A 26267-nucleotide genomic window follows, 5' to 3' on the forward strand; every position below is an offset into this window, starting at 1 on the left:
TAATACCTAGTTTACTATTTTATTTTATTTTTTTCCATTGAAAACACGATAATATTCTCATTTATACCAAATAACTTTATTAGATGGCTTGTTAACCGTATGAGCTCATATAATCATATAGTAGGTTTAGATAAATCATTCTCTGTAAAAAATAATTGGTTCTACTCAAACCTATAAGAAATTAAATAAGTAATTCCAATAATTTATTAATCTAATAATTTTATGTGATTTTTTTTTTCACCTCTCTCCCTTCCTTGGAAAAAAAAAAAAAAAACGAAAACTCCTCTATCTCTGTCTCTGCAAAAAGCTCTATAAAACCACCACTAGCTTGGATCAAATTCTTGCTCCCTGTAAAATCTCTCTATCTCTCTCTGTACCAAAGAAAAAGGGAAAAAAAAAAAAATCTCATTTTTTCTCTTTCTAAAACAATTCTGTTATACTCTAAAGAGAAAACCTATCTTTTTCCTTTATTATAACTATACATTGATTTTGCACAACACCCTGCAATATATTTAAATCTTCATTTATTTTTTTAGTATCCTATGCTTTAAACTGTTAGAATATATATGTAGAATTCAATGTTTAAAAATGTATGACATATAATGAGAAAGGCGAATCGATAAAAACGATTAAGCCGTTTTGTATTAAAGGTAATAACAGTCTAATTATTAAATAAATTTTGAATTTCATTTGACTAATTTTTTCTAGAGTCTAAATTTAACATAATTCTAAGAGTTTTCTTGATTTAGATTTGGCATTTTCTTTTATATTTTCTTTTATGTAGTAATTTTTAACTTTTTCAGCTTCAAAATATAGTATTTGGTTTTTTTTTTTTTTTTTCTTTAACACCTAAAAGTTTAGGTTAACAATTTATCGGAAGAGAGGTGAAGCCCATTGAATTTTTTTATTAAGTCGAACCACGTTCGAGTAGAACCACCGATACAGGCGTTTAATTATAATATGAAATATGAAGATCCCGTCGTAGTCCACCAAAAGAACAATTTTCAATTGTAATAGGCTTAGCCCTAGCCTAACAAATTGTTTATTGAAGTTTTCTTAATTAGATTAAGATTTCATTTACTCTCAAAAATAATTTGTCTGAACATTATATCGTTTCTTTTGAACAACCCTAACAATGGATAATTTACATATTATGTATTAAACCAGACAAATTTTCTTTTTTTGGAGAAGAACCTGACAAATTTTAATTATTTTAAAAATAAAATCATAGTGTAAAAGTTAACATTGACCATGTGAATAGAAATCAGAATGAAAATATGAATCATAATAAATCGTAATGAAGAGCAATAGATAGATGCAGTGAATGACATATGGAAGAAGAAGAAGAAGAAGAGGAGAGGACAAAAAATAGAACTGTTGAAAACGCATGGGTGTGCTTTGTAATTTAGAGTAGAAATGCGAAATGAATGAGGGAAAGGTGAAATTAAATATTACCATTTCTTCGTCTTGTATGAGAAAGGAAAATGTGGAGAGGTTACAGAGTCCTTGTCACCCTTTAGGTCCCCCCCTGATGTGTCATCCTCCTCGCATATTGTGCCACTGCCACTTCAACCATTTATGTATATATTATTTTTCCTGTTTTACCCAATTCTTTCTGAATTTTCTTTTTTATTTTTTAGGTATGATATTCTTTTTGAATTTTCTTTGCTGAGCTTACTAGTTTAAAAGTTTTTTATGAGTCAAAATTTTGAATGAGGTAATTGATTAATTCTGATCAATATTGTTCGAAGATGAACAAGATATATATATATATATATATATATATGAATGGGGGCATGAGTGGGTGAGTGTGTAGATTAAGCTTGGATTTCTTTCGTGACAAAGGCCGATCATTGCCGAAATTATTACTTATTGGATTAACTTCAGAGTTGATATTAACAAAAGATATAAATCTTTATAACAGTAACTGGTTTGTTAATTAATTTGAACGTTAAACTAATAATTACTTTGGATCTTCTATAACTGAACTAATTTTCTAATAATTTGTAATATATGACGAGCACATAGGAGTTTCTGCCACTATGTATCAATAGCATTAAAGAAGGAACATAGCACTATTAAGTTCTATTGATTGAAGATCTACACCTGTAAATCAAAATCTAAAAGTCTCAAACTAAATAAAGTCAAATATCATAATTTTATTTAAATAAATTCTCACAAAGAAGGTATAAAAAAACTACAAATATAGAGATAAACCAACAATAACAAAAACAAAAAAGATAGACTTGTTATATGAATGATCTGAGTTTAGTAAAGCAAAAGAAGATTAAAAACAAAATAAACTGAAGCGAAAGAGAGAATATAAACTAGAAGGTTGGGGCTAACGCTGATAAACAATAATAACCCCAAATTAAAATTAAGATTAGAAGACTAAAAAAAAAAGATAATAAAAGGTTGTTATTTGTGGGTAGTCCGACATTTAATAAATATAAATTGAGTTATAAGGCCAAATTACTAATACAATTGTTAACTGCATTCTTATTCTCTTCCTTTTTCCCTTTATTTTTTAGTCTTTTTTAATTTTTTTTAAGTTCTAATTTTTTGAAGTTGTTGAGTATTATTAGAAGAAGAGTGTTACCTATACTATATAACCTTATTCTAGTCTATTTAACTAATTATGCAAATTATCCGATTAAATTGGACCAATTAATTTTAGTTCGGTTCAATCAACCGCTCCAAGAGGAGTTCAGTTGGTTGGTTTACTTAGTTTAGATCAAAATTATTATTTGGATCGACGCGATTTTACAGGAATTAGTCGATTAGGCTTAAAACCGATCGATAAGGCAAAAATCGACAAATACAACCCGAATTGACTAATTCGATTCAAGTTGATTTGGTTCGAATTAAACCCTCCATTTATATTTTCCACTCCTAATTTAAATTTTTTTTTTTTTTTAACTGAACTAACTGTTTGTTCAACCCAACATTTAACGCCAAGGAATTGAAATAAAAAATTAAAAAAGAAAGAAAAAAAGGTGTGTTTGAGGACACTATTCCATGTCAACTGTCTTATCACATCCTTTGAAGCTATAGGTGGGCTTTTCAACCTTTCTGCAGGAAAAGATTGGTGGGCTTTTTCCCAAGACTAGTAAAGAATGGGCCAAACAAGAAGGGAGGTATGCACTACTCAATAGTCAAAACTATAGCATCTAGGTACATCATTTTTGAGATCCAGTGCAGCAGACGTATAAAATCTAACCTACACTGAACCACTTTCGATATTGCTGTGACCGATGGCTACAAAAAGCTGGAGAGCTTTTCAATAAGTTCTCAATTTTTTCATGACCTCAATTCCACCAATTTGGAAAAGGGAGAAATCTCACCTCGTGGGTATATGATTTTTTTTCAATTTCATATTTTTTCATTAGTGATGGAATTTAAAACATTCAATTTTAAATTATTAAAATAAAAATAATCTAATGATATATTCTTTTGGCTTATAAAACAAATATATTATACATGTAAAGAAGTAAATAATTTATTATATGTTATTTAATTATTAAATTATACCGTCCATTTATTAAAAATGTGTGCTTGAACATTGAACCAACAATTTATAAGTTTATAAGTTGAATCTACATATTTTAATTTCATATTAGTTAATTTAATTTCACGATATTTATAATATTTTAATGTGTGCGTGAACTTAATTTAAAAATTGAGTTCTAAGTCGTCTTATTATAATAATTTTTATTAATTTAATAAATTAAAAAGAGAATTAATTTATTATATAGTTCACAATATTATTTTTAATTTATTAAAATTTCAACAAATAAAAAACAAGAGTGAGAGGGCAAAAGACCATCCTGCCCCCATCTCGTGTCGAAGGGCACTAGGCTGGGAGTGCCAATAAAAAAGGTGGTTGGCTTCAAAAGAGTGGCCCAACAATCCCATAAAGGGTACCTTTTCATACCTCCAAATATGTCCTACCTGCTTTCAACAGAAAAAGGTTACCCAACAACATGGGTCCTAAATGGCAGATAAACGACCCTAAGGCTATAACCAATGCTAGATTGCCATATCCCACAACTTTTGGATCGGAATCGGCTAAGCAAAAGCAAGCTAGCTAGCTGGTCTCAAATACCAGTAATATTTTAAAATAACTAGCAGTTAATCAAATACTATAAAAAAAGTATTTTAATTAACCCTTTGCTGGATTAATTAAATTGTTGGATTTTTTTTTTCTTAATCCTAAATGTAGACAAACGAACTTTCTAAAATCTATGCTCCAGAATAGTTTCCAAAATTATTTTCTTCGAATAATTTATATGTTAGTGTCTAAAACAAATAAAAATATAAGCCACGTTGAATAATAATTTTTTTATGTAGAGTTTAATATTTAAACTAAATAAAAAACATTATTTCTAGTTTAGTATTTGGCGGTATAAGATTTATATTAATATTTAGAGTTTGAGGAAGCTAATTATTAAACATTACTCCATTTAATATTTAATGAAACTCTAATAAATAGTTGAAAGCTATTAAAACAATTAATAGCTACTAAACAACTAATTTTGTTGAACACAACCATAGAGTCATGAATCGATGCAAGTTTTGATTTAGTTAGTCATAATAGACTAGGGCTATGTTCGATAATAACCTTTTAAATAACTTTTAGCATTTTAATTAAATGATATTTTCTATAATATTCGGTAATATAGTTTTTAAATTAATTTTTAGATGTTAATGTAATGTTTTATAAAAAAGGTAACTCATATAATATTTAGCTTTTAACTTTTTATAAATAAATACTCAAACAGCTAATAGTTAAACGCTATTAAAAGAGCTAATCTTGCCAAATATACCTTGTATTATAATGTGATCAAATACATTACTAATAAATTCACTTAGAGCACGAAAATACGTATGTAAATAAAAAATACTAATAATATTCACTAGAAATATATTTATTTATAGTAGTTTACATTGCCCTTTATCAATTAAATTTTAAACCACCAAATTTTCTGTTTAATTTAAGTTTGCAAACATTATCAAAAACATGTAGTTATTTAATACCCCTAAATGGCAATGCTAACCGAGTTGATTCATTGATAAACCCAAGACCAAGTGCACCCAATTGGATCGGATCTCATATTGATATTGTACGGAAAATCCCCGAGGCCCCACCTGAGCCCAACCCCAAAAGATATGAAGCCCACTTAAATAATCACGTGCCATTATTCACTTTCCAAGGCAAATAGATAAAGGGATAATTAATATATAGTCCCTAAATTTTTATCAAATACATCAATAAGAATCTCAATTTTCAAAATTACATTATTTTTGTCATTGTAGTATAATTTTATTATACTCTTGGCTCAAGTCCAACGATTAGTTTTTCTATTAAGTCCTGTTCGGCATCAATGTTTAAGCTAACTTTTAATATTTTATAAAAAATGCTAAACGATGTAATATTTAGGATCTGTATGACAAAATTAATTATTTTGATAGTGTTTAGTTATTTGAATAACTTTTTACAAAATGCTAAAAGTTAATTGTTACCCGAGTTAACTTTTTATAAAAAGCTACCTTAACTAAAAGTCATTCAAATATTATGTTACTGAACACTATAAAAATAGCATTTAATGTATACTTAAAAAGCTATTCAAATAGCTACTAGTTACTTAAATAGTTAAATGCTACCAAGATAGCTAATTTGCTTAATAGACTCAATACTTAATAGCTAATAGATAACGGTTAATAGCTATTGCAACAGCTAACAGCTACTAAAATAATTAATATTATCAAATAGACCTTAGTAGTTATAAAATATTAAAAAAATACCCTTAAGAATAATTATTATATAACGACCAAATAGTGTAAATTATAAAATTTGAGATCCTTATTGGTGCATTTCATCAATGATCAAACTATAAAGATTACACAGTAATTATTTTAGGGTTATTTTTTACATTTCACTACCATTTAATGAAAAAACGAAAAAATTAATAGTTGAATGTGTTTGAATAAAATAAAGACTAAATAGTGTAATTTTGAAAACTAAAATTTTTACTAACGTGTTTGAATAAAATCTAAGTAGCATACATAAATCGAATCAAATTAAATTTTACTCCATCCTTTTGAATTTGGGAGTTCTTAACTTACTTTTTATAATTTAAAGGATACTTTAAAAAATTAATATAATATTAATTACTTTATTTGAAGTTTACTTTTAGTTAAATATTTTCATTAAATTTATCATGATTAAATGAGTGTTAATTAAAGGGTAATTTAATTAATTATTTTTATTTTTGGTATACTTAAGGTTTCAATTTTTTTTTTTTTTTAGTTCTTATGCAAAGTTACGAGCTACTCCCTCATTCCTAAAATGATAATTCATTTTTTATTTTCACACAGATTTATTATGGTTAAAGGATAATTTTATTCATATAATTTTTCTATTATATCCATCTTAAATAACACATGAGCAATTATTATATTAAAATAATAAGTAAAACTTAACGAGGGTTATTGAGAATAAGATAAAATTTAATAAGGGTATGGTAGACAATTCAAAGATTAACGATAATGTAAAAAAAGGAAAGTGAACTATATTTTGGAACAAACAAAAAATAAAATATGGACTATTTATTTATTTCAACTCATTTTCAAAGCAAATTATACCATCCGGTCTAATTCAGTTCGATGATGTTATATTGAAATTAATTAATTTATTTGTTATAAATCATTTTAAGAACCGAATTTATTTCAATTTAACTTTGAAAAAATTTTAAAATATTATTATTTTTATTTCATAATCTTTATCACATTTGAAATTTTACATCTCTTAAAAAAATCATTAAATTTGTTTAAGTTATAATAAATTATTCAGTAAATTGATTATATTACTATTAATTTAATACTAATTTTCTAAAAAATCATTAAATTAAAATAATGATTATTAATTATATAAAAAAATAAATATGAAAAAAATAAATTTATAACAAATATTATGTAACGATGTTCAGTATTTATTATTTGATTATAAATTTTTGTTCAAACAGTCGTGGTCGGCTCGTCCTCGTAGTTATCTTTAAGTAGGAAACTAGTAGTACGCGCCAATTAAGCGAGTGGTAAGAACAATGATTTACAGGACCGTAAATCGAGGAAACAGAAACAGCAAGGGAAAAAGGTAGTTAAGCTAAGCAAAGAAGGGGTAGTTGGCTCTTACAAGGCATGAAAAGCCACATAATAATGATACTTATCGCGTATTGATATCCGGACCTAATCATACGCCGCGTGGCCGCTCTATATGCACGCTCACAAGATTCCTCTTCTGTTTTACCTTACAGGTATATTCCATTCAGATAGAATATTAAACGTACAAATAAAATAAAATAAAATAAAAACATAATATCCTGTCAAGATCCGCACATGGTACAACATTATAAATCGCTTTATTTTGCTGTGTAAGAATTGAGAAAGTTTGTTAATTATATCGTGATTATCAAATTAATTAATAATAAAATTGATTATTTCTTAAATCAGAATGATTGTATTTATTTATCTAATGTTAGTTAGGTCTCAGAGTAAATTTTTATCAATTCCATAAATTAAAAAAAGAATTATTTACTGTTATATAAGTCATCACGTTATTTCGGCCTATTATTAGCAAGTATTAAATTTTCAATAATATGTTTATATTCAAATTTTATAAATTATAATTTTAAAAATAAAAATTTTTTTCGGAGTTTTCTTTTTTGTTCAATGATTTTTGTAACTTATCTTATTTGACATACATATTAAATCTATATAATTAATTGATGGTACTCGTGAAGTTGAAAGATCAATTGTCTTCCAATCTAGATCTTCAAAATATCTATAATTGAAAATTTTTTTAATTAATTAGATTTTTTATTGAATTTTAATCACAAAATTTTATGTATTTAAAAAATTATTATATCATAACTTGATTAGAACTTATTAATATGAAACTTGATGAGATTTCCGTATCTTATTTTCCTTTTATTAAAGAAAAAGGAAGATTATCCATAAAGTTTATTTAAGTGAAAAAGATTTAAGTTTCTTAAATAAGAAGTCAGAATAAATTTTTTTTTTTATGAATAAAGAAAATTGTCACTGAAAATCTTTGAGAATAGTCACAGCATTAACCTTTAAATATTATGCTAGCATAGATTTAATATAACTTTTGATTTTTCATATCAATTGTTTTTTTTTTTTTCTTTTCTCACGTTGAACAAAGTAAAACACAGAAATATAAAATATAAACTAGTCTAACATTCTTAAAAATTCTATTTAAATATTTAAAGCTATTTTTATTGGATAAAATAGTTAGAAATAACAAAAATATTTTACCTGGAATTAAAACATTAATTTCAATCAAAATATCTAACGATTGAAAAAACCATTCACATGTAAATTGGTTCTTATAACAATAAGACCTTGAAATAAAAAAATAAAAAAAAACTTATGATTGATTTTAAATTAAGAAACAACCTCAATCTCTTTTAAATTGAAACAATAATACAATTTGAATTTTATTCATTACACATAAATAAGGTTTTTGACAGAAGGAGCTGTGGCCGCACAAATACTTATATTTGGGGTGAATCGGTAAAATTAGTTATTTTAATAATTATTAATTATTTAACTAGTGTTTCATTGAACATTTAAGGTCTATTCCCTCAAACTCTAAACATTAATATAAACTCAAACATCATAAATAATAAAAATAGTATTTTGACTAAAAGTTAATATGTAATCGTTAGCTATTCTATTAATTCAATAGCCAATTTTGAATTATAAACACTGAGTATTATAATTTATATTAATTCGGTTGTTAAAATTTTACTTTACAAATAAAATTTTAATTGTATATAAAAAAAACCATTAAATTTATAATTATTTAACTATATTGTATTATTAAAATTAAATCATTTTAAAGATTGATATCCATGTATGGAAATTTTGTTATTGGTCATAGGTTCTTATATTTTTAGGTGCTGTTTGTCTACACTCATTTTACAAATTTTATCTTCAGACTTCTAAGAACAAAAACAAATAAAAAAGATATGAAGGGGACAACTTCCTTTGATCTTATCTGAAGGTTTATAATGGAAGAGAAAAAATACTGACGTCATTGCCAGCCCATAGAGAAGAGACGAAAAGCGAATCGCACCCTCGAATATTCAACATCTTCCTCTCTCTTCTTTCTCTCACTAGTCGCTAAACAAAATATATACCCTCGCATCAAAGATTCGTTTTTGTACGCGACGCCCCGACTTCGATACTTTCCCTCTTTTCTTTCTTTGATCAGTTGATTTCTCTTCTCCTTCCTCTAATCCCTCCCACTGTAATTAAACAAATACCATTATCACTCACTCTCTCTCTCTCTAGATTTTTGTTTTCTTTTTGTTTTGTTTGGACCGTCTTTAGTAGGATTATTCCGTTTCCTGATTCTACTTAGATCCCTTATTCTCATCTCATATTCTTTCCTCCTTTCCCTTTCCTTCTTGTTGGTCCGGATCTATCTATGCTCAGTCCAAAACTCATTTCTTCTTATAATCTGATCCCTCTTCGATCTCCATCATCGTCATTAATTAGTCGTAATCACTGATTAATTAGCGTTAACCGTCTCCTTTTTTTTTTCTTAAAGAAAAAATGGATTATACAGAGAAGTTACAGAGATGCCATGAATATGTAGAAGCATTGGAGGAAGAAAGGCGTAAGATTCAAGTCTTTCAGCGCGAGCTTCCGTTGTGTTTAGAGCTTGTCACGCAAGGTTTGTGAATTGTGATATTTGATTTTTTTTTTTTTTTTTAATCTTTTACCGTTTGAGGGAACGGTAAATATTAAATTAAATTTTGACGGTGGTGGGTGCAGCGATTGAGGCATGTAAGAGGGAGTTATCCGGTACTACGACGGAGTATATGCATGGTCAATCAGAGTGCTCTGTACAAACTTCTAGTGACGGAATAGCCACTCGGCCGCCGGTGTTGGAGGAGTTTATTCCGATCAAGAGAACTCATTCTTCTTCTGATAATGATTATGAAGAAGAAGAAGAAGAAGATGATGATGATGATAATGAAAATGATGATAAAGAACACCATTCGCATAATAAGCGAAACGATAAGAATATCAAGGACAAGGATAAGAACAGCAGTGCTGATCATAAGAAGAAATCTGATTGGCTTAGATCTGTCCAGTTATGGAATCAATCAGCAGATCCACCTCTCAAAGAGGTAAACACCAACACATTTAAATATTTTTCTGCTTGGCTCCAGATTTATGGAGAGAGAAAATCGAAGAGTTATATTATTTTGTGTTTGGTTCAGGATTTGCCTAGAAAGATAGCCGTGTCAGAGGTGAAGAGAAATGGAGGTGCATTTCAGCCATTTCAGAAAGAGAAAAGTGTAGGGAAGAATAATCAGACCATAACTAAAACTCCATCTCCAGTACCGGCTTCGGCAACCAGTTCAACGGAGGAGACTAAAACTGGAGGAACTGGTAATGGTAGTGGAAATGGTGGTGGTGGAAGTGGCAAAAAAGATGAGAAAGAAAGTAGTCAAAGAAAACAACGACGGTGTTGGTCACCGGAGTTGCATAGACGGTTCTTGCATGCTCTTCAACAACTTGGTGGTTCACATGGTAATTGACTTTTTAAATAAGCAAATTAATTTATAAAATTGAATTTTTTTAAAAAAAAATTTAATTGATGAATTGCAGCTGCAACTCCAAAACAAATCAGAGAGCTAATGAAGGTGGATGGATTAACTAACGATGAAGTCAAGAGTCATTTACAGGTGAGTTTTAATTAATACAATACTTTAATTTGCAAAAATATCTCTTTAATTACAGAAGTTATTTCCGATTTTGGTTTCATGGATAAGATTATCCACTTTTAGCAAAATTGTATAACAGATTTCAATTAATTAACTCCAAAAACAAAAATAATGTTGATCCTAAGTCGATTACCTATGATTTATTTCAGAAATATCGTTTGCATACAAGAAGACCAAGCCCTACAATTCACAATAATAACAATCCACAAGCACCTCAATTTGTAGTTGTCGGTGGGATATGGGTGCCACCAGCTGATTACGCCACGGTGGCAGCCGGAACAACAACAACATCAGGGGAAACGGCCACCATAGCCGCAGCCAACGGCTTATATGCACCAGTGGCTTCACGGCCACCAGCGTCTTCACATTTGGTACAAAAGCTGGAACATACACAATCAGAAGGAAGGGACAGTCGTAGTGAAGGCAGCCCCGTCCACAGCCGTGGTGGTCGGTCTAATTCCCCTGCCACGTCATCCTCCACACATACTACCACAAATTCTCCTTTGTTTTGATCATTTTTCGTAAGATGAGATCAACATAGTGTAAAATTTTGTTACCAAATAATAGAAAAAGCATATCACATTAGCTATTTATGTATGTAATTTTTTTTTTTTTTTTTTAAAGAATTTTGTATCGTGAGAAGAACTAGATAGTAACTGTGAGCTTTGAATAAAAATGGATCGGGTCCTCCTTGTATTGTATTTCATAAAAAATGCTGCCTAATTCTGGAAATGAGAATCACGAATTTCTTTTCTTTTCTTTTCTTTTTTTAAATTTAATTCGAAGATCGTAGGAAAATACCTTGCCTTTGCATAAGTAATTGCATCAGCTGGTTTGGTAATGAAAGAACAAAGAAATGGAGAAGCAAATATATATGTCATGTTTGCAAGCAATGACATCAAAATTTCTCAGAAATTTCTTGATTTCCAAGGGATGAATGAAATGTAATGTCTACAGTCTTAGAAGAGCAAAATATCAAAATATTGACCGACAACTGGCTATAGGAAAAAGGTTGTTACTTTTTATTTATGTAGAAACATTTGTAAAGCATTTAGAAAATATAGCTAACAATTACTTTTTTTTTTTTTTTTTAAATGAAGACTACTCTCGCAATATTCATTCCATATACATATAACGCAAACACATTTGAGACAATATGAATTGGTGAAAGACCTTTTGTAGGCAGTGATCAGTAATTTTATAATACTATATTATAATGGAAACTCGAACACCTTTTCTTCCTTTCATGGAATTAAAATGTTATTTTTAATTTCTTTATTGAGTTGTTTAAATTATTCATATACGTGTCTTATTTAATTCATAACAATAAGAAGAAGAATCTTACCGTAAAAGAAAAATAAGTAAATCACAAGTTGCCGAAGATCCAATAAAATACTATCTTCTATTGTTAGGCCTAGATAGATATATGTGTGGTTGCTTAAAGGTAGCTCATACCCCAATTATGACCTGGAAACTGTGCAATTTTCAGATGGAATCACATGTAGCTAGGGAGATGGATGGTGCCTAATTACTTTGTACACCATATGATGACAAAAAAATTCTTAGCGTCAATTTTCTTTAATGCAATTAGTCAATGAATTCACCTGCTCTCAAAATAATTCATTCTCGATCTAATCAAATAATTAACTCATATATCAAATCAATATAACGTGAATACGTTATTAACCTTTTATTGAGATAAAAAAAATGGATAAAAAGAGTAAATGTATATCAACAAGTATTAGAATGAGTAGTTCGATATTTTTTTTCCTTAAGTGAAATTGAGGGTTCAATATTGATATATGTAATAAATATTTGGGACCACTTACCCTTTAGTAGGCCGAGTAGGATTTAATTTTAGTCCAATAATTTTTTTTTTTGTGAAATAATTATTATCAATTGGCTTGGATATAAATATCTCATATATATACATAGGAATAGGCAAGTAATTTCTAATACTATATAAAAAGAAGAGATAATGATATTATTTATTTATGTAATTTTTTAATAATAAAACATTTTATTAAATTCAATGAATAATATTGCTAGACTACATTCGATATGTTGAAGTTGAAATGGAACAAGAATGAGAATATGAATTTTTATTTCTATAATTAAAACACAAAATGGAATAAAAATTCTAATTCTATTCTTGTGTTTGGTTATAGAGATGATGACAATAGAATGGAGGATGAAAAAGACTAATATAAGTGCATATTTGAATTTTTTTTTTTTTAAATAATTATTCTTCATCTATTTCCACCTTCCTGTATTTTCTTCCTATTTTTATTCTCCCACCTTACTAAGTGGTGAACAATGGAATGGGGAAGAAATTGGCATTCCTTTACTCTTTTTGTTTCATATTGTAAATATGGTCTTAAAGAATTATATATATATATACACAAATTAAAGAAAAACATTGAGGAAAAAACAAAAATGAGAATATGAATTTTTTAAAAATATAATCTTTATTTCATAATAGCAAAACTTGTAAAAAACCCAAAATATAAAAAGATGTCTGTAATTAAAGAAATAAACTCTGATCAATAACTCTTTAGAAGTGAGATGAGATACTATGAATCTCTTCTCCCTTAATAGTTAGGAGAAAAAATCTGTCTCTTTTGAGAGTCTTCTCTGCTCAAACCTGGATTAACCGGGCAATTAGACTTTGGATATTGAATGATTAGAACCATAATAAGTAAATAAATAAATTTTGGCCAATCAATATATAATAAAACAAGAAAATGGTAGATTTTTCAATTTCATCATACTATCATGATTCTTGACGGTGATCTATTCATCTAAAAATAATAAATAATTTTCATTAATTAAACGTGATTGCTTGAGAATCTAAGTAAGACGAGACTAACTTAACAACATTATCATTTCATGGGAACGAAATGCACAATACGACAACGACAATTCCACATTTCTTGATAATAAACAAAACAAAATAATATGCTCGTGAATGTACTGTTCTACACATGGTCCACCTTCGAATATACCAGAATATTAGGGAATATTTTAATTCTGCTCATGTCCATTGGTTAATATTATCGATTATCAAATATTAATTAATGGCCAATGTATAGCAATTTTAGGTTATCTTCTTGTTGTCCAAAGTATATTCTTTGTTTCTTTAACTTATCTTCTTGTTAAGGTGCACTCAGGAGAGAGATATTCTGATACCTTCAGAATCTTACCTTGTCCGAGATTCCATGTCAATAACTAATTAACAGATTTTAAAATATTTAATTTAATCAAATTAAGATAAAGAGTGTCTGTGTATTAGGTATAGTGATAGGACCACAAGTCCACATCATTTTTTGTCCTAGATAAGGACTGCCCTTAATATTGTTATTTGAAGTTTCAAATTTCATATTGGCATTAATTGGAGGAAATTACATAGAGAGCCTTTTTTTTAAAAAAAAAATTATTTTGCATTTTTTTAACTCCCTCTTATTTATTTAATCAATTTCATGCACATACATTATAAGTTTTTTAAGTAGTAAATTTAAAAGATTGATTTCTCTAAATCAAGTAATCAAACACTCATTGTGTAAGATTTGTTCATAGAGCTTTTCTTTTTACAACTCCTAGTACATTATACCATTTAGAGGAACTCTCATAGTTTGTGCTAGGATAGAAGTTTATAAAACATGAAGCAACGCATTATCATCATTAACATAAATGTATTCCACTCGAATTATTAACTTTTAAAAAAATATTATATTTTTAAATCACTGATAGCTGTGACAATCAAGTAGATATTAAATAAGTTATCTGTTGATAATAAGTAATATATTTAATAGCTTAACATTACATGATTATATTCCAATTCAGAAAAGAAAAAACTAAAATATAATCAGAAAAAGTCAAACTTTTCATGCGAATTTTGATATTCCGTATTCAATTTGTAATATAAATACAGCTGTTTAACATTAAATGACCATCGTGTTTTAAAAAAAGAAAATTTTTATTATTATTGAGAAAAGTCAGGCATTTATATGAACCTGAATATATAAAAATTTCGATGGTAAAATGTTTAATGGATGACTTTTAATTTTAATTTGAGAAATGTCATTGTTATATTATTCAATTTGAAGATTGTACAAAGGCATAGATCCATGGAACATGGAGACAGACTTGGAAAAGTAGGAGAGAAAAAGGGTTAGAAGTTAGAACATAAATGTGTCTCTTGAGAGTAGATAGGGCCAAATGACTCTTGCGTTATATAAAATTGATAACAAAGTGATTTATTGGTTGATATGGTGAATATAGCACTTCAACTACAATTGGAAATAGGAATATTCCAATCAACCCAACCAAAAATCAGAATAAGGTCATTCTTCAAATTGATTTCTGATATAAATGTCATATGCTTATCACTTTGGTCAACTGCTTATTCGATTTGACATAAACACTTCCTCTCTACCATGAAATTTAAAAATTGATGCTTTGTTCATGAGATTTTTGAGAGACATTGGTTGGTTAAAAGTCATCATGTTCATTAGAATTTTTTTTTTTTAAAAAAAAAAAAAAAAAAAAAGGAGATGCCTTTTATTTACACAATAGAATTCCAAATAGATATGCATTTGAAAGCATCCTACTGAAAATGACTTTTACTGAATTGTTAATTTTGAGAATAGAATGGAAATGAAAATGAACGTTTAGATTTTAAGCATCCTTAATTTTATTTTTAAAATAATCAAAAAAAGTTATGGTCATCTTGAAATTTTGTATTAATTAATTTTTAAGTATAATTTTTTTCTACATTTCAGCTATTCAAATAAAAAAAAATATCATAAGAAATAAAGAATTCTTTTTTTTTTTTTTAACAATCCAAGCAAGAAATTTGATTTTAAGTTAGTAAGAGTTTTATACTTATGAGATTGGATTCAAAAGACTTGGATACTAATTACCCATTATCTAATTTAATTAATACTCTAAAAATAATAAAAATAATATTTGATGAGCCATAACGTAACATTACGCTAATGTAATTAAAGACATTTCTAGTGTAACAGTACGCTATAAAAATAAAACGTGATATTTGTTTAGGAAATTAAACGTGAGGAAAATATCAAGGTAACGAATTTTAACTTGTTTATAAATGGTTATAAAAATATGAAAATAATGAAAAATATGCACTATTTTCCTCTCATGCTCACAAAATTAGAATTTCTCCTAATTCAAAAAAAAAAAAAAAAAATTGATGATTGAATTGAGAAAAACATATTGTTTAAGGTGAAATATAAATTCTTTTTTTTTTTTTTTTCACTCTATCTATGAACAATAGTGAGAAATAACTAAAGAAAAAAAAAAAATGATACTTCATTATTTTGCCCTCTTATTTTACTTCCTCCGGTGTTTTCCTTCCTCTCCCTTCCACACATTGTTATTGTACATCCATTTTTTATTAATTGACATTTAAAAAAACTATCATGCATTATTATTACATTTGTTCTTATTGTTTTTATTGCAAAAAGACATCAAAACCCTTATTTATGTAACATGTCTTTATACACTTGGTAGGAAAGACATGAGGCCCACTTTAAGTTTATGTGTGTGCCAGATAGGAGAGAGGTGAAAGTCTCTCCCAAATTTAGTATACATGTGTATAATTGCTCTCAAAGTTTAAAATAAATGTTTAATCGTTTTAATTCCATTTTTAAACTGAATTATAAAATTAAAAAAAGACACAAAGTTTGATATAGATGGCCCTGTTAGGCCTAAAACTAAATGTAGCCTGTCATCTGCTAGATTCAAGTTTATGGACAGTGTAGCCCAACAAGAATCCCAAAAAGAGCCATCTTTTGCTAAAAAAAGAGAGCAAAGTTATGGTCATATTGCCCTTTACACTAGTTTTTTCTTTTTGATCTTCCCCAGCATACGAGTTATTTCAATGTTCTCAACTAGCTAAAGAAACAAAAACTAAGCATATTTACATATTTAATGAAACTGTATTCTGATTGAAACAGTAGTATAAGGATACAATCCGTGACTGGAAAATTTCAAGGTGCATAAACTTCTAATGGTACACCAGGTTTAGGCTCTAGTACCTGGGCATCTGGTAGTTCCTTTGCCAAAAGCTCCTACATGAATAGAAGTTCGAATGCATCGCCATCACTTAAATATGTAGTACAGTAACCTCAAACTAGCATGTTGCATCAGCAAACTCATTTCAAGACATCTAATGTAATGGTTTACTAAGAACCTTGAGGCAGTCAGTATGGCCTAGTCTTTGATGCATTACTCATGTCACGTTATTTTTTTTTTCTTTATCCGAATCTATTGCTCACATGATTTTATTCTTGTGAAGGACTTCTATGAAAAATACAAACCTTGAATGATTCTATGGTTCCCTCTGCCTTGATGATACTGGCAAGAAACCCTTTGGCATCAAGGTCTCCGTTTTTCATTGGGACAATGAACCTAGGAAATAATGTATGAAAATAAGATAAAAACAAAGAAATTAGGAAATAGTGTAAGAAATCAAAAAAAAAAAAAAATTGTTAATACTATAACAACATTATGTTCACATAAATATTGAAAAAATTGCGATGGCTGCATACTTAGCACGCAGCAACTTTGCAAGTTCAACGGCATCTTCTTGTCCAGACACCAAAGTAAATTTAGGCAGAAGCTGCTTTATGACTGGTGTGATGACAATGTCAGCATGTTCCTTCTCCAGAAAACTCTTGTTATATACACAGTGTGGTTCATAGTAAAGTGTCAGTTGTCCTTGTGGAGAATTCACAAGGTACCTGAAGCAAATAGAAAGACATTTGTAACTCGCTATACTGAAATATGTAAATAGGTGACCCTACTTCCAAACTGACAGACATGGGGGGGGGGGGGGGGTTGGGTATGGGTGGGAGCCATCGCCCCCTTAAGTCCAAATTGTTTTAAATTTACAAAATTGTGAAAAAATTTATGTTTTTGATCCCCACCCCAATTCTTAAACAAATTCTTCTTGCCCCCCACCAAAATTTGAATTCTGGGTCTGTCAGTTCCAAGTACAAAAGGTTTTACCCATTCTCAGGGCGCTGCCAAGGAGGACCCAGAACTGGCCCTGCAGTTGCTTGAACTTTGACTTTGGAACCATCTCTAGCTTCAATTTCAGAGCTCTGACCAGGCTCTAAATAAGTGACCTGAAAGAATCTGAATCTATGTTTGTGTTTGAATGTGGAAATGCTTAAATCATCAAGACATTAAGTGCACAAAAGAAAGTTTATAGCTGTAGGACTGTAGTCACAGTAAACCTCAAAACTAAGCATGCAGTACAGCCAACATGGTGAGCTTCATTACTGGTTTGGGGGCCCACACTTTTGGCCTCCTCAACCCCAGAGATGCTCTATGTGCAATTTAATTCTAGTTTCTCATGATACATGTGTGAATAGAATAAAAATAGATTAAAGGCCATCAAGAAAAAAACAGGTTGTGCATTAGGTTAAATTATCCAACATATAGGCATGGATGAACAAAAATGAGTGCACAGGTATAAGCAGCTGCACACCGACACATGTGCAAACAAATAGGTAGATGTATATAAGCAGGCACAAAAACACAAACTCAAAAATAGTAAATCAAAGGTACTTCTTCAATGAGAATAATGACCACAGTATCCTTTTGAATTCCAGACCTTTTTCCTTCTTGCTAGTCGAATAGTTTTCACTAATCTGTGCAGTCAATAGTTTTCTCCTTACTGTTATTACATTTAAAGGCGACGAAACTGACCTTATAACGTGGGTAAGATGGTGCTGATTTCTCATGTAAAGTCCGGAAATAGCCTTTGTATCTTTAGTTTTTTAGATATGCTGGAACCACTTCTAATTATTTGCCAAGGGTTGTGTTAAAACATTTAAGTTATTGGAGAATGGTCTTAACAATGTACTTCAGGTCCTCACTTGCACATGAACGGCACTCTTGCAATGTTATAGTTAAGATGGTCTCATATGCTTTGAGGTCTGACCTCTGATGCCACGTGTCCACAAATAAAAGTCACACTACAAGCTCAATAAGTTCAAAAATAGTTTAACAAAGCCAGCGTGATAAGAGAAGTGCTAGAATAGGTGCACAAGCATGTGTATTGCTCCCCATCATAAGAAATTGCAGGAAAAAATAGGAGAGAGATTCAAGGAGAGTTCCCTACATCACAAGCATTTGGACACCATTACTAGAAACAGTGGCTACTTTTCTTCTACCACTCTAATGACTAATCCTATCCAAAAACAGCTTCTAGATTGCCGCACTTCTAATAGCATTACAAATTAGGTATATGGTAAAATCAGTATTGTATAAACTTTCAATTCCTACTTGCAATTATAAAGTGTCCAAGTCCTTATAACATAGGCATGCACAATAACCATAGAGTAGCTGAATCCCAAAAAAGAGCAGACAAAAGCCAAAATTGAAAAGTACTCACATTGCTAAAACGGGGATCCAGCAATGGCTTAGCATTAGGAGTAGCAATAACTCTAAGGTTTGGCAAGATTTCCGATAGAGGCTTTAAGGTCTTCAAATGACAATGATCATCAAGACTTTGAGTAATCAATAAGCAATCCACTTCGGGAAGATTGCTAAGCTGCATTGTAATTGCAGTACTAAATTAAACTGTTCATCCACAACATACACTAAAAACAAATGAAAAAACAAATTGTAAAAGAAGATTAAACTAATAGAAAATTAATTGATCAATCCAGATATTATGAATCACTTTTCCCTTCATAATTAATGACACCTACATTAGAAAATTGACCCTAAACTTTTCAAAATGTGGCTATCACTGTTACCAACATCGATTAACATAGCAATTGAAGCATTAGAAAGTACCTGGAAATTCTTTAAGAACTTCTTGGCAGCATCATATAGCCAAGGAATTCCAAAATCCAAGTTACCCACTAAGATTGGATCAACCAAAATCTTGACTCCACCCACTTCCCATAACCAACTATTCCCCTAAAACGAATTAAATTAATTAATAAACAAATTAATGAAATGTTTAACAAAAACTGTAAATTAATCAAACTAATCCAAGACTCAGATCAAGAAAACTATAAGAGAACCTCTAAGTAGGTCAGTTTGAACACATCAGTTCCAGCAGAACTTGACCCGACTGCGCTTTCTTCAGATATTACTGCAGAAACAACCTTATTTAACCTGAAATTAAGACTTCAAACATAAATTTCAAGTAATAACAAAAGAAATACTATATTTTACGAGAAATAAAAAGTGAAAGAGAGAGACCTGTTCCTTCCGTTCCTTGATAGGTTCAATGTACTGGAATTGATGCAGATTCGGCCATTACAATCTGTGGAAAGACGGCTGGTTGAGAATAGCTTGAATGGAGACAGGGGTCTGGTTCTAAAAGGATTATGGAGAAGAGAATTGCAGTGAAGAGCCATGAGACAGAAACAAGAAGAGAAGGAAATGCCTCTTTGACAGTTAAAGTTTCGATTTTTTCGGGTGTAACAATTTTCCTTCCCGCGAGTCAGTGTGCTCAACCGCTCATTTGCTCAGATGGTTATGATTCTGCCACGTGGAAAATCATGACCCAGTGGCCAGTAGCCCAGTACCATTGCTTAGCTCTATGAGTTGATGAACTCGGAGGCTGATGCTGGTGAGTCGAACCGAGTTTGATCTACCAAGCAAGGGAAAGTTTTGAATGCCTGAAAATTTGCTGCCATCCATGGCCAGCAATCCTAGTAGACACTCTATGGCAGATTGACAGGGTCTCATCTAACACCTGTTAGTAGCCTTCTTTTCATTTTTTTTTTTTCTTTTTTTAGGTTTATTTGAAATGTTGTAGCTTTGGAAAATGATTATAATTCTAACTTCAACAAAAAATTAATTGGTTTTATTAGTTTTCATATAAAATACTTGGTATCATAAAAATGAAAACTCCTGCTTGGTTGCTAATAAATTAAAATTACAGAAGTTGAATTTAAAAAAAAAAAAAATGGAATTAACTAATACAGAGATGCAGAAATTGAAGGTATAAACATTTTATATGTTAAGTTTGCGTTTGTAATTATACCGAGTTAAGCCAAGGAAATAGCCAATTAGCCACCTTTTTTCCTTCTTTCAGAATTAGATAATAAAATAAGGATTACTAACGCTGATTACTTTATAATATGATAGTACCTCTCACAAAAAAAAAAAAAAAAAAAAAAAAAAAAAAAAAAAAAAAAAAAAAAAGAGGTTATAATCAATCAACAGCTATATAAACACCTTTGTCCATACAGCCCAATCAACATACCAAAAAATCCTCCAGGCTTTGCCAGACTACTGGAAAGAAAAAGTAGTATTCTTCTCACTTTCTGGACATTAAATAAAAAGGCAAGGAAAACTAGAAGCTCGTTTGCCCTTGCTTCCTTAAAATGGAGATAGGAATTCTATACAAGAGTTTTCTATATATTTACCTATATCTTAAAAGCAAGTTCTCTCTCCCATTTCTTGGGCCGATAAGGTTCTATCTTCACAATTTTGTTACCCTCAAGTAATGGCAACTCATCTGCAGAAGGAATCTTCTCTTGCCAAACAAATTCGTTCTCATGTTCCAACTTTCTGAGGGTATCTGCAGCATTTTCAATTTCTTTCCTAAAGACAGATTTCCAAGAATCCTCCCCTGGCATTTTCCTCTTCACATTGGTTAAAGCATCACGAAGAAGTCCAATGGCAACTCCAACTTGGCCATCATTCTTTAAACTTGCTGCAAAGTATTTCTGACTTTGTAACTCATGTAGAGCTTTGCAAGAGGATATAAATTCCTGCACAGAACATGAAAAGAATAAATTAATATGTAGCAACTACATGAGATGTAGACATGCCATACAAGCAACCAACAATAAATACAATAGTTGCATTCAATTCTGATTACTAGACAAAACAAAATGCAATTGGTAAAGCACAAAATGATTTTGGAGAAAGTCTCACCCCTAAAAGCTATGCATGTTCACTCTGCACCACTCTATGTATATTTGAAGTTCATTTCTCACGCTCATGCGCATGCATAAAGATATACATACATATGAATGTACATCGGTTTGACAAATCAATAAAAGAGCTAAATTTCCAGAATTCTGAATTCATTTATCTTCTTACTCATTCAGTCTAAGACCAAAAACTTCATCATATATTAGCAAAAGTCAGCACAAGCTTCTGTATTCAATTGTGCCTTGAAATGTGGAACAAAAGTTACGCCAGTTCCCAGAAAAGGAAAATAAATCATCTTATGCTTTTAGCCATATATAGCAAGTACTTTAAAATCCACAATTCAAAAGAACCTAGTTTGTGGTAGTCTTAAATGCCACTTAACCATCTTACAAGTATCATATTCATTATACAGATACATGCATCTTAGCTGGCATACCAGGCAACAAACACAGTCAAATACCAGTTTTGTGTAGGAGCCACTATATCAATTTTTCAGTTTTGGCACTAACTGGTCGTAGGTTCCAGTCCTACTTAGACTTTGATATGTTTCTTCCTCCTCTTTAAGCCATTTTCATTATCTTGTCAGAAATCTACTTGTATTTAAAAAGTGCAGAACACAATCCACCAACAAATAGTTACTAGATTGCAACATAAATTCTAAATTTGAGTTTCTCAGCCAGCAATAAGAACAAATACAGTTTTACAACTACCATGAACCACCACACATACCAAAAAGCGTGATGAAATGGCCTTGTACTCTCCAATCCCAGAATTTAAAGCTCCAATGGCTTCACTGAGCAATTCTGCAACGCCACAGTGTAGCTTTGCCAAAACACCAAAACCTATATTTCCTGCTTCTTCAGCCTTTCTTATGTATACAGCCTAACACATTATAATATCATCAATTATCATATAGAAAAATCAGCAAAAGTTCTATCAGTAACAAAATTTCAACCATTAGATTGGTGTTAGTTTCCAAGTGGCACAAGATTAGAATTGAAAGGTTGAAAGCCAAGGGGCTAACCTGGGCCTCAGCCAAACAAATGAGACTTGTAGCAGCAGTCACAGATGAACTAGCTTCTGATGGCCTTTCTGCAGCAATTGTAGGATGTAAAGAGGGAAGAACATCATGAGCCAGATAATGAAAGACTCCAGCAGCTTCTCTGAAGATGAAAGCTGATTGCTTCAAGTCTACATCAATATAAAGACAGAAATAGAAATTAAATAGCTCAATCAACAAAATCATGCCAATGTGACATAAAATTGGCATTAAAACCCACCTGATGGCAGAAACTCCAAAGCCCTCTCCCTAAGTATTGCTCCATAAAGGAAGAGGGCCATACCAAGCTCAAACTGCAAATTATCAATTTGAAAAAACTTTGGACCTGTAAGGTTAAAGAAAGTTGACGAGCTAAGAACACTGCTCCATTGTATCTTGAGTTGTGAAATCCAGCGGACCATCTGACTGTCTCTGCCGACCACATCAGCATGAGAAATGAAATTTTCCAATAATGGCAAATAATTTTCCAGTCGAAGACGTTCCTGAGCCACTTCAAACAAAATATCAAATCAGAACAACCACTCTTTAAAGCTGGCAGCAAATAAGCAAATTGGTAATTACATGCAAACTAAATCACTTAGGTTGGATCAAGCAATTTTAGTCACGACCATAATTTCATTAATTGGATATGGCATTAGAACTATATTGAATTGTTCAAAAAGACTATGGAAAAGACAACAAGGAATTCTACATTACCATACAAATTCCAGCGTTTAGGATTGATTTAGATGACAATAAGGTTACTTGTATAGATGAGAGCATGATACAAAGACAGAGGGAAATCAACAACAATTAGATTCTAGAGAATTTAACAGCCAGTAGTCAACAAACTCACAAAAGAAGATACTAGCTTTAAGCAACATGAAAAGAAAATTGTCCAAATACTTGAGAAAGGGGAAAACAAATAAAACTTAAGGAATTCAGCTATTAAAAGATGACCTGCTCACAACGAGAAGTGGAACCACCAGACATTTCTCTCGCAATAGCTTCAGTGATAAAGCTTGTTTGATTAATGGAGTTCTCAATTACCCTACGTTTGGAACTCAACTCTTTCAAATTCTCCAGAGTTACAGAATCACGAGCAGCAAATACATCCTCAAAAACAATCTGTTCACATTGATCACATGTGTCAAACCATACAGAATTGAAGTTTTCCAATGTCTCATTTTGTCATTATAGTTATCTAAGTCTGGCCGACTTTATTATAGAAACGATAAACAAGATCCTTACAATCAAAATCGACCAAACCCACTAAAACCCCAGCACAACAAATCGAATCCAGTAAAAACCCAAATAAAAGAATCAATCAATAGTAAAGCAAAGCCTACCTTCTTCGTTTTAAGCTTAGCTAGGTCTCGATACTGGAGCATCATCTTTGTCCACACTCGAGTGTACTAATGAGCAAGTATCCGAACCGAGACAGGGACCAAAAACTAAATTAGCTTTCACACGGAAAGAAAAAACTACAAGAAACAGAGCAATTATGCAATTGTGAGTCAAAGGCTTCCTCGAATCGTGAAATTAAAGAAAAACTCAACTAAGATTCAATTCTCATTGAACTCTGTCACAATGTAAATTGTCGCTTTCAAACAGACTTCTTGGTGGTTTCGTTTCCTTCTCAGCCAACATTCAGGGAGCGGCTAAGAACTAAGGAGAAAACAAAACTATAGCTGGTGTGGGCCCTCTCGAGCTTGGCTCCCGCGAATTCTTCAAGTCAGCTTCTTATACGGGTCGGGTCAGGTCAGAATTACCTCGATTTATCATTATTAATTCACATATAAATTATAATATTATGAATCAAATTTAAGAGTATTCATAAAATAGAAAAATAATATTTTATAAAAAATAAATAAATAATTTAATAATTAAATAACTTGTTAGGGAAATAGTATATTTATTATAATTTGACAATCAATTTTTAAGAAAGTAAATTTACTTATCAATTAATTTAAATTTTTCTTATAACAATTTAAATTTAAGTAATTTAATTTTTTCATACATAATATAATACCATAATATATATATATATATATATATATATATATTACAAAAATATGAAAAATTAGTATTAGCTATTATAGTGATTAATATAATTTTTTTATCATCATTTATATTTTTTTTTCTTTTTGTTAAAGTTTAAGGTTGTTTTTTTTTTCGAGAAATAAATTCTTTCAGTTTATTATTATCTCCATTCCATAATACTTGTCACATTTGACAAAATATTTCTGTTATACAATACTCATTGCATTTGTGATTTCAAATAGTAATAAAGATTTTTTTATTCATGATCAATAATTATTACTTTAATTTAAGGGTTTTCTTAGATAATTAGTATTAAATTTAGAGTGACATAGTCAATTTACTCAATAATGTATTGTGACTTAGATAAATTTAATGATTTTTTAAAGGATATAAAATTCCAAATATGACAAGTATTATATAATAGATAGCATGTGGTTTTCACATAATGTGTTTTAAATCACATTTTTATATTTTATATGTATTTATAGTGAGTTTTGTTTACTATTTTATATCAAATGGTAAATCTTATAACATATTTCTAATAAATAATAATAAACTATTTTTTGCGAATATTATTTGTGGAAAATAATCATAACCAATCAAATTAATGATTTATTAAAAATAATAACTAAACATATAATATTTTTACCATATTTAATGTGTATCTTATGTAGGATAATATAACCAATCAAAATTAAATTATTTTTATTTTATCAGTTCATAAAATTAAAATGTCAAATAGACCTAATGTAAAGCGCCCTATCTCCAGTGTTCAAAAGAACTCTATACCCAGGTTTGAAACCTCTAGTTAACGAGGAAGAGATCTCTCTCATCACATACCCCTTATATATTATAATAATTAATATATTAATTTTTATTTTAAAGCATCATTTATAAATTTGGTATTTATTTTACTTTTTGCTAAAATCTACTGGTATATAGTTAATTTCATGGTTGCTTTTTTTAGAACATGGTTTATTAATATAATGTTTTATATATAATTACATATGTTTCTAATGAGTTTTTTACTTATTGCAAATAATAAATCTTATAATATATTCCTTAATAAGTAATAATAAAACATATTTATTTTTTTATAATGAGTTACTTGTAGAAAATAATTGTAACCAAACAAATTAAAGATTTATTAAAACAATAATTAAACATGTAATATCATATTTAACATGTACTTTATATAGCATAATATAACCAATCAAAATTAAATTATCTTTATTTTTTTCGACCAATAAAATTAAAATTTTTAAATATATTATATTTTTACTCATATACCATATTTAATATCCAGTTCATAGTATTACAATATTATATTAATATATTATTTACCATATAAGACGTGTGTATTACTATATTTAATATATACATTATATATTTTATTTTAATATATATTATATAATTTCGGTTTC

General features: G+C 29.6%; 3 protein-coding genes across 3 annotated transcripts; 1 reads left to right on the forward strand and 2 right to left on the reverse strand.

Annotated features, from left to right (window-relative positions):
* Positions 1 to 9136: 9136 nt before the first annotated feature.
* Positions 9137 to 11577, forward strand: LOC105641987 (hypothetical protein). Its single transcript, XM_012226646.4, has 5 exons — positions 9137 to 9763; positions 9865 to 10223; positions 10317 to 10629; positions 10708 to 10784; positions 10973 to 11577. The coding sequence occupies exons 1-5, from the start codon at positions 9643 to 9645 to the stop codon at positions 11333 to 11335; spliced, it is 1233 nt and encodes a 410-aa protein (XP_012082036.1). The 5' UTR covers positions 9137 to 9642; the 3' UTR covers positions 11336 to 11577.
* A 5041-nt stretch (positions 11578 to 16618) lies between these two features.
* On the reverse strand, positions 16619 to 20515 carry LOC105641988 (Metallo-hydrolase/oxidoreductase superfamily protein). Its single transcript, XM_012226647.4, has 8 exons — positions 20073 to 20515; positions 19892 to 19985; positions 19659 to 19784; positions 19252 to 19410; positions 17859 to 17977; positions 17399 to 17590; positions 17168 to 17258; positions 16619 to 16918 (listed from the first exon to the last, which is right to left on the reverse strand). Exons 1-8 carry the CDS (start codon positions 20228 to 20230, stop codon positions 16838 to 16840), a joined length of 1020 nt encoding a protein of 339 aa, XP_012082037.1. The 5' UTR covers positions 20231 to 20515; the 3' UTR covers positions 16619 to 16837.
* A 512-nt stretch (positions 20516 to 21027) lies between these two features.
* Positions 21028 to 24500, reverse strand: LOC105641989 (Endosomal targeting BRO1-like domain-containing protein). The gene is made up of 7 exons (XM_012226649.4): positions 24360 to 24500; positions 24150 to 24215; positions 23761 to 23928; positions 23042 to 23303; positions 22786 to 22952; positions 22491 to 22643; positions 21028 to 21595 (listed from the first exon to the last, which is right to left on the reverse strand). Exons 2-7 carry the CDS (start codon positions 24192 to 24194, stop codon positions 21248 to 21250), a joined length of 1143 nt encoding a protein of 380 aa, XP_012082039.1. The 5' UTR covers positions 24195 to 24215; positions 24360 to 24500; the 3' UTR covers positions 21028 to 21247.
* Between the last annotated feature and the right edge of the window lie 1767 nt (positions 24501 to 26267).

The sequence above is a fragment of the Jatropha curcas genome, chromosome 10 (assembly GCF_041381405.1).
Source record: "Jatropha curcas cultivar XTBG-Jc1 chromosome 10, XTBG_Jcur_1.0, whole genome shotgun sequence".
Taxonomy (NCBI): domain Eukaryota; kingdom Viridiplantae; phylum Streptophyta; class Magnoliopsida; order Malpighiales; family Euphorbiaceae; genus Jatropha; species Jatropha curcas.